The sequence below is a fragment of the Anopheles aquasalis genome, chromosome 2 (genome assembly GCF_943734665.1).
Source record: "Anopheles aquasalis chromosome 2, idAnoAquaMG_Q_19, whole genome shotgun sequence".
Taxonomy (NCBI): Eukaryota; Metazoa; Arthropoda; class Insecta; order Diptera; family Culicidae; genus Anopheles; species Anopheles aquasalis.
In genome coordinates, this window is record NC_064877.1 from 13,490,742 (window position 1) to 13,502,500 (window position 11,759).

At 51.5% G+C, this 11,759-nt stretch overlaps 4 protein-coding genes and 1 non-coding gene across 5 annotated transcripts in view; 2 read left to right on the forward strand and 3 right to left on the reverse strand.

Annotated features, from left to right (window-relative positions):
• LOC126571248 (mucin-5AC) overlaps positions 1-11,759 on the reverse strand; it is a 286,563-nt gene that overhangs the window by 40,923 nt on the left and 233,881 nt on the right. The gene's annotated exons all lie outside the window — the stretch shown is intronic.
• Positions 2,789-2,860, forward strand: Trnae-cuc (transfer RNA glutamic acid (anticodon CUC)). The gene has a single exon. It is a non-coding gene; the product is annotated as a tRNA-Glu (tRNA).
• Positions 4,631-9,024, reverse strand: LOC126571250 (elongator complex protein 1). Its single transcript, XM_050229608.1, has 3 exons — positions 5,347-9,024; positions 4,871-5,274; positions 4,631-4,800 (listed from the first exon to the last, which is right to left on the reverse strand). Exons 1-3 carry the CDS (start codon positions 8,952-8,954, stop codon positions 4,736-4,738), a joined length of 4,077 nt encoding a protein of 1,358 aa, XP_050085565.1. The 5' UTR covers positions 8,955-9,024; the 3' UTR covers positions 4,631-4,735.
• Positions 9,322-11,482, forward strand: LOC126571260 (vacuolar protein sorting-associated protein 45). Its single transcript, XM_050229626.1, has 3 exons — positions 9,322-9,565; positions 9,633-9,831; positions 9,894-11,482. The coding sequence occupies exons 1-3, from the start codon at positions 9,473-9,475 to the stop codon at positions 11,324-11,326; spliced, it is 1,725 nt and encodes a 574-aa protein (XP_050085583.1). The 5' UTR covers positions 9,322-9,472; the 3' UTR covers positions 11,327-11,482.
• LOC126571270 (metaxin-1 homolog) overlaps positions 11,401-11,759 on the reverse strand; it is a 1,634-nt gene continuing 1,275 nt past the window's right edge. Inside the window, exons 3-4 of the mRNA XM_050229635.1 lie at positions 11,705-11,759; positions 11,401-11,631 (exon numbers count right to left, since the gene is read on the reverse strand). The exon at positions 11,705-11,759 is cut by the window's right edge and continues 479 nt beyond it. Coding sequence (XP_050085592.1) covers positions 11,557-11,631; positions 11,705-11,759 — 130 coding nt within the window. The 3' untranslated portion in view covers positions 11,401-11,556. The remainder of the gene's footprint in view (positions 11,632-11,704) is intronic.

Sequence of the window (11,759 nt, forward strand, 5' to 3'; positions counted from 1 at the left end):
GATTTTCGATGTAGCCGATCTCCAGTGCGTACCAGACCCCTCAGATGCTCCTCTCACGGTGTATGTGTGCGCCATGTTTTGACTTTAAACTGAATTACCGTTCCGTACCGTTCGGTTATCTGGGAGCGCTCATCGTCGTCGTCGTGGCATATCGCGCCTTTCGGTTCGGCTCTTCCTCTCCCCCCGGGGGGAGGAAGGCACGCGGATGGTGTGGATCTTTCTCGCCGATAGATTAACGATTGTTCACCTAAATACCACCGCCGAACAACCCGCTAATAACGCGTGAAGGCGCACGCGGGAACAACGAGCAATTATAACTGTACAACGGTGTCCGCAGCCCCACGGCCACAACCACAACCAGCACCAGCGGCAGCAGCAGCATACCATTTCGGCTACAGAATCCGTGCTGGAGCCGTGGAGGGTTTGATAAAGCCAACCAAACAGCAACGCAGAGAGAAAAAATGACTGCCTTCGAAATAGCTGCCGAAAAAGCACTTATCGAAGGAAAGCAAATAGATAGGTACGCTGGCTGGCTGGCTGGCTGCCTGGCTGGCTGCAGATGAGCTGGAAGGTGGTTGCAGATGCTGCACGGTGAAAAGGCATCCATCTGGGGAATTTCTATTGAGGCTGAAGGTGGTCGAGAAATTGTGGAAATTCTTTGACCGGTCTGTACGAATTCTGATAAATTGAATTAAAAGCAAATACCTAACCGATCCGCCAGTTTGTGATAATTAAATCGCTAAAGAGCAGATGCGAGTGTTTCGCACACATCTCTAAAGATCACAGCTTGTGGTCTGCACCAATAGACAACGTACAAGCGCAGCGCATCGAACGGAAAAGCGGCCGGAAGTGTTTGCGAATGTGTTGTTCCAGTAGCCTCGGCTGGATCTCGCTTGGACGCCATTTCTCTTTGCATAAAATTTTTGCACACCACTATCGGCCACACGAAATCGCGATCTCGTTCGATCGATCGCTCGACGCTTTCTAGTGCGAGCCAAAACACACCAACAGAAGGAAGGAGAGGGAGGAAAGGGGAGAAATGCTACCAGATCAGCAGCAGCAGCATCAGCATCACTGGCATTAGCACGCGATATAGTAGCGCTGCGGGGGAAATGGGAAAGTGTGGCAAAATGTTGTAGCGATCCCGCGATTCGCAGCAGGAGATTGCGTGTATTCCAGGGCGATTCCAAGGACACGAACTAGCGGAAATGATAACCCAGTAAAAATGATGTTTTCCTCAACTGCGATCGATCGCTGCGAGCGTTTGTTCTTAAAATATCCAGCAGCGCAGCGACGAAGCGAACTCACCTTGCATGTTGCCTATAGTTTCTCGAAAGCCAACCCTCCAATGGTCGGCACATTTTGTTCAATTAATTTGGTTCCGGGTGAGCCTTCAATCGGATGTGTGCGCTAGTGTGTGTGCGAATCGAAGGAAATTTGCCACAAATTTTCGCAACATCTTGTTGCGCCCCTCTCCATCCATCCGGCCCGGCCCAAAACCGCGGCTCGGGGAGCATATCGCACAGCAGGCGATGCTGCGCTAAATCTGCGGCAACATTAAAAAAACAACTGCCGTTAATTTTTAGTGTGAATTTAGCTCATACAATCAGTGGCCCATTAGCAGCGCTTTATCGGACCATAATAAACGTCATAAACATTCGCATCGACGAGCGGGTATCGTCCAAAAGCGAGGAGCCGAGCGGATGGGAAATTTGAGTGCCAATCAGATTCAATCAACGTTTTCTGCCCCCGCCACGCCACACCACGCCATTGATTGGCTAATCTCGAGGCTGGGAAAACCATAAAAACCTATTGATTACTTAAGAGCATCAATATTGAGAGCGCACCCCCTAAAAATAGCGTCCATTTTGCGTTGCGGTGAACATCACACTGTGCATCATCATTATCATCATCAGCAGACAGAAGATGCGCTTCGATGCAACGGGGTTAAAGATTGCACCGAAAGATTGTCTTGCACAATTTCAATCAGATGGCCATTCTGCTGCCAATACCCTCGTCCACCCTTTATGATAACCGGCATCCCACCTTCCGTCGCATGTTGGAATGTGCGATGTGCGCAAACATGAACCTTAAAACACCCTCATCTGCGCACGACCGTAAGGATAGACAACGAAAACAGCAACGCAACACGCCCCCAACGCTGCTCAGCTTTTGCAAATTGATGCGCGAGCGAGCCCCCATCTCTGGTGCATGGATTGATGATCAATCCGAACGTAATTTGCACCCACTTCGGGGGATGCTGCTGCTCGTAGCCGTAGCCCTGCAGTTTGTAGATGAAAGCATGCCAAATTTACATACGCCCGCCGGTGCGCGCGCGCGCGCGCGCGTAGTGGCGCGTTACCACTGCAATGATGCTGCGCCGAACAAATAGAGATTTTCCTCCCTATTTGGTTTTTTTCTTCTTGTGCACAACCCACCACCACGCCTGTCCCGGCCGGGCATTCGTTTCACTTCCACTTCTCGCCGAACGGTGCCGGCGATCGCGTAACGCATAATGTGTGCACGATGATGCCCGTGCTTTGGGGGAAATTTTCGCGCATGCCTTTACCTTGGCCACTCGTCTCCCCCCGTTGGATCTCCATCCCGATCTGAACGGATGCACACCGGTGAGCACAAACAATTTCTAGCGCTTTCCCACCCAGCTGCGAGTGTTTGTTCAGCGCAGGGAGTGAGAAGGTCCCAATCGGACTCAGTGAAATGGGAAAACGATCGTGGAAATATTCTGAGAAGCAGCGTCAAAAATCATTCGTGTTTTTCATGGACCAAGTCCCATATTGTCTAGTGGTTAGGATATCCGGCTCTCACCCGGAAGGCCCGGGTTCGATTCCCGGTATGGGAAGAGAGGTTCTTTTTGATTAAATTCAGAACCTGTAAACAGTCTTGTTTAGTTTTATAATACAACTTTAATTTTAAGACACGCAATACACGAATTAAACGATTTAAACTCCGTCATTGCACGCATTAATAACTTAATGGCCATGTAAACGATCTGTCGAGTCATTGTTTAAAAACAAACAAACTCTTCTAATTACCGAGCTGCTAGCCACCTTCCTTGATTCATCGCCCCCCGGCGCATCAGAATCGATGCTGCGTGGAAAACTACGCAGCTGGTGGCCCTGCTACGGGCGAAGGAAGTCAGAGTCGGCGCGCTTAGCAATCAGCAGCCTGCTAAGACAATTCAATGTCAAACCGCCCGATCGGACGATGATGATGATGGTCTATGAAAATGGCGGAAACGTTCGCTCACCTGGCACGGGTTGGTGGTTGCGCGAGGGTTGCTTGAAGGTAAACTCGGCCCGGCGGGGGGTTCACTAATTTATGCTGAAGATTTGAAACGATCACTTGAGCACGATGATGATCATTTCCTATGTGATTAGCGTGCGCAGTGACTCTGTCTGGAACAATGGAGGAGGGCAGCCATCCAAGTCCCTGGCGCATTTTGCGAAACCACGTGCCGGTGGAGGACGAATGAAATGGAACAACAAAAAAATTACAAAAAATTGCAGCCAAACCTAGCAGAAGAATGAATAACGATTGCTCCATTGAATAATCCATCTGCATTTCTTACGCATTCAAAACCACACCCTTTAACGCCAATGGCATCTGCATCTGGGCATCGACACCTCGCAACCGATGCGCCCATCAATTATGCTAAACAAATTGACCACACGTGTGCGTTGCGAAACATGACTTTATTATTTCACAAAACGAAAAGCATCGGAAAAAACAACCACAAACACCTCCTATCCCTCCTCCCTTTCATTCTTATTACGATACAACTCCATGAGGACGAAACAACCTGGTCTTGGTTGGCTGAAAATTGAAGAAGCCATTTCGGTCATTAGCTCTGCCAGGCTACCGAACGAATTTTCCCATGGCGAACACCAGCCCCCGGTAGCTACTGCCACGTTATGTGCTGATTGCTTTTGGCCACACGAGTGGTACATGAATTTCGGGCAAATCTTTGATCTACTTTCGATGCCCGGTGGTGGTGCTGGTGAGGTGCGTGATGCACACCACCGGCGAGGTACGTGATATAAGACAACTGGCCACTGCTGACCAAATTGAGACCACGGAGAAGAAGAGAACAAACATGCCAACCATGACGCCATCGTGGACGCCCGCGCTTCCATCCGCATTCCGTGGACACTTGGTTCTTATTAGTGGCCCGCCCGGAGAAACAATACCTGGCACCCCCTCGCAGGCACCGAGTCTATGATGGAATTGATGTAATCGGAAAATTGGATGAATTGGAGTTGCTGCACGTTGCCGAACCAGAGCGGGCGTGTGGGAGTCGAGGGGAAAAGGCGGTCGGTCAGTGAAATGGTTTTTTGGAGGAATGCAATTTGCCATGCACGTCACATAATGATCATCATAATCCGGTAATGTGAGGGTAGGCTTCGTGAGTAATAGAACAGCATTGCAAACACGCGAAGCGACATGATGCAAATGATCGCACTGAGCATAGTAGGCTATAGGAGGGAGTTTCGAGGAAGAAATTGAATTTTAAAGCATTTTTTTAGGCTAAAAACAAAATGCCTTATTATTGCCGAATTAGTTCAATCATGATAAATAAATTTAGAGGCAAAGCCATGGAGTTTTTCGTGCTTATTTCATATGTTTTATTACCGATAACAGGCCGATAACGTGAATACAAATCAATAATGAAAGAATTTACACCAACTTTCGTGGTTCCCCTTCTTCGAACAGCGTCCTATTTCAGGATGTCCCACTGCCACGAGATTGTCTGTATATCCGGTTTGAAGCGTTGATGAGGCTCTACAGAAGAAAAAAAAACAGTATTAAAATCCATCCTGGGCAAACCAGCGTACAGCCATTTGCTACTTACTGATCAACGCGTATCGCTGTGCATTTTGTGACTGGACAAGATCGGCCGGAGAAAGGATCGCATTGGGCTGCGCGGGTTCAACGGCATTCTCCTGCTGTCCATGGTCCGGTGGCAACCCCGGGACAATCATCTCCGGTATCCAGATGGCATCGAGTGAGTAGCGCATCAGCTGAAACAGAGCATCATACTCTCGCTGCACGAGGCGTGCTTCGGCGTCGTAGTTCAGCTCAATCGCCACCTGACACGTGCTTCTCACGTATCGCTGACGATCGACGCTACACACCCGGTGTACCAGCGTGTAGAGTGCGTCTACCAAGGCGATGTCTTCGTACTGATTGCCCTCCTTCAGGTTAAGCAGCTTACGCTCGTGCTTACGACGATTCTTTGCTGAACGATGGGATTTACTGTGGAGAAGAGACAGACAGATAATTACAAACGAGATCGAACCGTGCGGTGTCACATGTCCGTGTACTTACTTCGATCGTCCAGAGCTCCCGGTATGGCGTGACGAGGCAATCGTGGAGCTATCGGAAAACAGATCGCAATCACCGCAATCCATATCGACATCACCATCGTCCGCACCTTCTGCCATTCGCTGTGCAGCCTTCGCTCGCTCTTCCCGCACGACGGCAAGCCGATTTTTGTGTCGTAAAAACAGTTCCTTCTTCGCGACCAGCGACGCAGCAAACGTCTTCAGATGCTCTCGCAAACCACTACGAATCATTTCCTGCAACGCTTGCTCCTGTTCACCGCCTGCACCTCCGATCAACTGCAGCGCCTGTTCGTAGCGATGATCCTTCAGCAAACACTCCACCGCTAGCCGGTCGTCCCGTAGCTGTTCCTTTGCGACAGTGGCCGCTCCCTCGAACTCACCCGCCTCCAGCAGGGCCGGTATGAGTGATCGCAGAATCCTTGCCACGTCCTCCGGTGCCTGACGGGCAGAAAGACGGATGCAGCGACGCCAATCGAGAGCATGGCGAGCGGATGCGATCGCTTGCTGTACGTTGTTCGCCCGCTCGTACATCAGACTGGCATCCGCTTGTTTACCTGTCTTTCGCAAATGATCGGCATAACGTTCACAAATCGTTCGATAGTACCGCTCGTTCCGATCCCGATAGCACTCCAGTGCGATCGAGTAGAGATTGTGTGCGACGATGAGGGTCAGGGCTTCCTCAAACCGAGCATCATCCGACTCGTACCGTGCGATATGTGGTAGCGCTCGGTCGTAACGCTTCAAATGGCAATCAATCCGATACTTTCGATAGTCTTCCTCCATTCGCTTTAGTTCGTTCAAGAAGGGAAGATACTCTTTGGGATCTTTCTGGGATTTCGTTGCGACAAACAGGACGAGTCCGAAATCATACATGCCGAGGGCTACATCGTACAGTACGTTCACCGCGACAAGATACAGCAGATAGCGCAGTGCTTCATCAGCTGCCTCGTCCAGCCTGCGCTCGTGCTTTAGCGTCCAAATGAGAGCCAACGCTTGCTCCAGCTGACCTTGCTTCACGAAACAGGTGATCTTAGGTTGAGTATGGACCGCGGGATTTGCATCCATCGCTTCCAGCAGCCGACTACAGATGAACGGTACCTTCTGCTCGAGTGTGTATCCCTCGGGCATGCCAGGAGTGGCTTCCTGTGTCTGGCAACGATCCGGATAGTTGCTACCGTACATCGTACGGCAAACATCTTGCGCAGCCAGATCACTGATGAACAGATTGAGCCAATTTACGTTCGTAATCTGCGGTAAAAAGTGTGAACCGAGATGCGCCATAAACCGAGCCGGATCGTGATCGACGAGAAGGTTCAGATTGATGCGCTCCTTGCGCATGATGTCGAACGCCGGATGGTACTCGAGTGCTTCTAGGTGCTGCGCGATGAGACACAGCGAAAGGACACGCGGATTGATGGCCTCCAGATTGCCTCGCGGTAGTTGAAAAATCGTTCGCGAAGCACCCGGTACGACGGTAACTAACTTCGAGCCTCGCTCAACACGTCGATCACCGACGATCGTCTCACCGGTACCCGCCAATGGCACAAACTTGAGCTCCGAAATGGTGGTGAAAAGAAGATAGGAATTAGTCAGTAAGGCGGAAGTCACTTCCGGTGCCAGCAGTTTCCCATTCCGGTACAGATTGCGCCGTTTCGGTGTGAACGCATAAACGCAAGGCGTTCCGGTGGCATTCGAGGGAACGGCAAGCAGTTGTTCGCAGGGTTCAGGAAGCGTTGCCAGTGGCCGCGGTACAAGCTGTTTCTTGTAGTTGCCAGTACCGACAGGGAAGTGGCCTATTTCTATCAAGCTACCATCGGCCAGCTCAACCAGCACCGTTTCAGGAGATGAAGCCTCTATGCAGATGATATCACGATGCTTTAGCTGGTCCACACCGATCGATATGTCTTTCAGCAAACTCATGTTGTGTTCGATTTCCTCCTCGTTCAGCTTCATTCTTCCGCCAGTTGGATCGAGGTACAACACGGAACAGTTCCAGCCATCACTGAGCAGCATATGGTCGGGATTCAACCACAGCCAGTGCAGTCGCGTATAATCGTAGGGATACGGAATGGCGTCAATCTTCAGTAGAACACGAACTCCACGCAGAACCGATCGCTTCGTCTCCCCAGGCGGTGCCTCATCGAAGACCACATCGTACACTGTAACCTCTTTGCGGGCATCAACAGTGAAGAACGCATTGCAGCTTATCTCTTCCCCGTTGGCCACCCAACGGCCAGGCGAGCGTATGAATCCGGCCACATTGATGGGATATTCCTGCTCCACCGTGTACCCGCACATGGGCGGTGGTATGACGGCACGCCGAAAGTTGCTCAACAGCAAGCGTCGCCCATCGATCACAGCAACCATCGCTTCATCGTCCGCCCCTGCGCCTACTGAGCGATCGATGCGGAAATCGAAGCGAACCCGTTCGTACTCCAGCTCACCGTCTGACTCACCGACGCTCTCCGATACGATGTGGAGCGTCTTGCCGGCCGTGAACCGTTGATCCCAGTGCAAGGCAAAGATTTCGCGCTCCTCGTACCGTATCGATTGTTTCAGGTACCAGTGATAGTTACCCATCACGTACAGATCGATGAACGTGCCGGCCAAACTGTCACTCGCCCAAACCACGGCCAGTACGTCAGAATCGGGACTCCACGCTATCTGGGCTGCGCCTTCGTTATCGCGTGGTTTCAATGCGAGTGGTATCTCTCGATGGCGCAGACCATTCTTTTCGAACAGTGCAATCGTGTACACTTCGCCACGCTGCTGCACCTGTGGTATGGCTATCCAATTCCCAGACGGGCGCCAAGCAAGCATCGACTCTAGGCCAGTGCACCGTTCCGATGTGAACTGAAGGGCACCCTCCTTGTTGAACACTTTAAACGCTCGGGAACCGAACGGTGCCAGGAAGTTAACCGCAAACAGCTCTCCATCACCACGCCAGCTGATATCGACCATCTTGGCCGATTGCTCGCCATGTGCCTCACATTCTTCCTCTTCCTCGTGCCGAGCCTTCTTGGCCGCCGCTTTACCCTCCGAGCCGTGAAACTGTGTCTCCTTCTTGCCCCAGCCGACGCTCATAAACTGTCGATCGCCGAATGTGTCGTCTTTCAGCTGTACCTCCGCGATCGGTTCGTACGCACTGCCGATCATCGTGACGACGTTCAGTGATCCATCGACAAACACGACCACCTCCTGATCGGGGCTCCAGCCCATCGCCAGAATGCCGTTCTGGCAGTGGGTGACCTCCTCCGAGACACCGGTCGCCAGCTGATAGCGCCAAACGGTGCCACTCGATGACGCACAGCACAACTCATTGCTCAGCACCAGATGCTCGATTGCGATGATGTCCTGAAAGCCAGCGTCGGCCGGTAGCAGTAGTTCCCCCGCTCCGATCTCCATCTCCATCTCGCCATCGTCTCCCGGTTCCGGTTGTGTATCATCCGTGGCGATCCGCAGGCGGCTTAGGCCGTCTCTGTTGCTAAAGTACAACCAGCAGCCCGTCGCTTGGTCGATCGTTGACGCGCCGAATGGTGTACCGGCATCCCAGGAGAATTTGGACTGCGATTGGCGGTAAAGATTCCTCATCCTGCTGTGTTTCTGGGCGCGAACGAAGAATCTGAAAAACTGAAAACGCACAAACTCGAGGAACACGTTGTTTACGTTCTGAAAAAATAAACCCGGCGAAACCCTTGTGGAATGACTAACACTGTTACAGTGGTGTGCGGGACAGTAAAAGACTTTTCATTTATTAAAATTATACTGCGAATTTCTTGTGTTTCCCAGCTGATTTTGTAGTTTGTGAGCAATTTTATATTTTTACAATTTTATTTAGGAATTCACATTATTAGTTCCATGTTATCAACCAGACCAAAAAAAACCTGGCACACCCTTCAGGATTGTCTGCTCATCACCGCCACCGCCGCTGCGGAATTTTGCTGATAAAAGTGGCCAAAAGTGGGACGATGGGAGGAAAAAGTCAATAATTGCCCTCTGCTCAACAGCTGGAAGCGATTTTAGCCGATTTTGCAGCAGCATCTTGAGCTCTTAGCAGTGTGTAACGTGGCTTTCGACCCCGGACCGGAACAAAAGAATAGGAGGCCACGATGAACGTAGTCCGGGCAATCCAGCAGTACGTGGATAAGATGATAACAGATGCCGGACCGGGCATGAAGATGCTGCTGATGGACCGTGAAACTGTAAGTGACCGAGGGCTTGGGTCGGGTGCGCTGCATCGGTTACAACGTATCTCCTTCCCCCTTCCAGATAAGTGTCGTTTCGATGGCATTCGCTCAGTCCGAGATGCTGATGAAGGAGGTGTTTCTCTTCGAACGGATCGATGTGGAACGGTCACGGGAGCGCCTCAAATACCTGAAGTGCATCGTTTTCATACGCCCCACTCGGGACAACATTATGCTTCTGCAGCGAGAACTCCGTAGCCCCAAATTTGGATCCTACTACATCAGTAAGTGCCGCAGTAGAGTAAGGCCACTTGTAACATCGTTCTGACCTTCTTGTCCACCGTAGACTTTAGCAACATCATTCCCCGTACGGACATCAAAGAGCTGGCGGAAAGCGACGAGAGTGAATCGGTCCGCGAGGTCCGGGAGATCTATGCCGACTATCTGCCCGTCAATCCGAACCTGTTTTCGCTGCACATTCCGAGCTGCCTGCAGGCACTGAGCTGGAAACCCGATGCACTCGAGCGAGCCACCCAAGGGCTGGTCAGTGTGTTGCTGTCGTTCAAGTTCCGTCCCGCTATACGCTTCCGAGCGGGCTCGACCGCCGCACAAACCCTTGCCAAGAAGGTACACGAAACGATCAACAAGGAAACGGCACTGTTTAGCTTTCGGCCACCGGAAGATGGGGCAGCACCACCGTTGCTACTGATACTGGATCGACGGGACGATCCGGTTACGCCGTTGCTCAACCAGTGGACGTACCAGGCGATGGTGCACGAGCTGCTCACGATCAACAAACAGCGCGTCGATCTATCCGGTGTGAACGGTGTACCGAAGGATCTGAAAGAGGTCGTCCTGTCGACCGAGCAGGACGAGTTTTATGCCAAAAATCTGTACGCCAACTTTGGCGAGATCGCGAGCACGATCAAGGTGCTGATGGATGAGTTTCAGCGTAAGGCGAACGATCAGCGCAAGATCGAGAGCATCGCCGATATGAAGAACTTTGTGGAGACGTATCCACAGTTCCGGAAGATGTCCGGTACCGTCACAAAGCATCTGGTGCTGATCAGTGAGCTCTCGGTGCAGGTTGGGCGACAGCAGCTGTTTGAGGTGTCGGAGCTGGAACAAGAGATCGCCTGTCGTGCTGATCATTCGACACAGCTCCAGCGGGTGAAGCGGTTAGTGGCGGATGATAAGACCAGTCCCTGGAATGCACTGCGGCTTGTGCTGCTGTATGCGATGCGATACGAAAGGCACGCGAACTGTGACACATCCGGTCTGTTGAAGCTATTGGCCGATCGTAGCGGCAAAGCCCACATCGTGCCACGGATGCTCGAGTACATTAGTACCGTGGCCCGGCAGGAACTGTTCAATACGGTCAAGATCACCGATGCGGTCAAGTTGACGCGGAACTTGATCAAGGAGCTGAAGGGTGTAGAGAACGTATACGTTCAGCACGAGTGTGTACTGAAGGGTACGCTGGAAGAGGTGATCAAGGGACGACCGCTCGATGCACAGTATCCGATTATGGGCAACGAGGTGCCCTACCGGCGACCACCCTCGGAGGTGATTGTGTTTATTGTTGGTGGAGCCACGTACGAGGAGTCGTTGGCCGTACATCGGTACAACCAGGAGGGACACAAGATCGTGCTCGGTGGAACGACGATCCACAACTCGGAGTCGTTCGTTGAGGAGGTTCTTTCGGCAACAGTCGGTGTCCCGTTCAAGCACTCGCGATCACTGCAGCAATTTCATCAACCTCCCGCAGGAACGGCATAAGCACACCGATCCGCATAGTGTTCGCGGTAAACTATTTATTCACAAACCAACGAAAGACTCCGAAGAGGAAGGGATGCAGGGCTAGTTCCGAACTATATTTACTATAACATTAATGTTTAATTAATTCCCAATAAAGCGAATGTCCGTCACAGTCTGCTTGTACTGGTGAATTTGGTTTCCTGCAGTTCACATCGATCGTCACTGATCGTGGCCAGCCAGCAAACAGCAGTTCAATTATCATCCTCATCGTAATCGTTCGAGTCATCGTATTGGATAAAGTTCCCGTAGTTTCCTTCACTTGGGAGCTGAGGAATAGCGAACAACATTCTTGGCGTAAGAATCGATTAAGAATGGACCCGTAGGATTCCCTCTACTCACCGTTAGAATACCATTGAGGATTGCGTATCCGATCATCGCCACACTAGCTACTAGA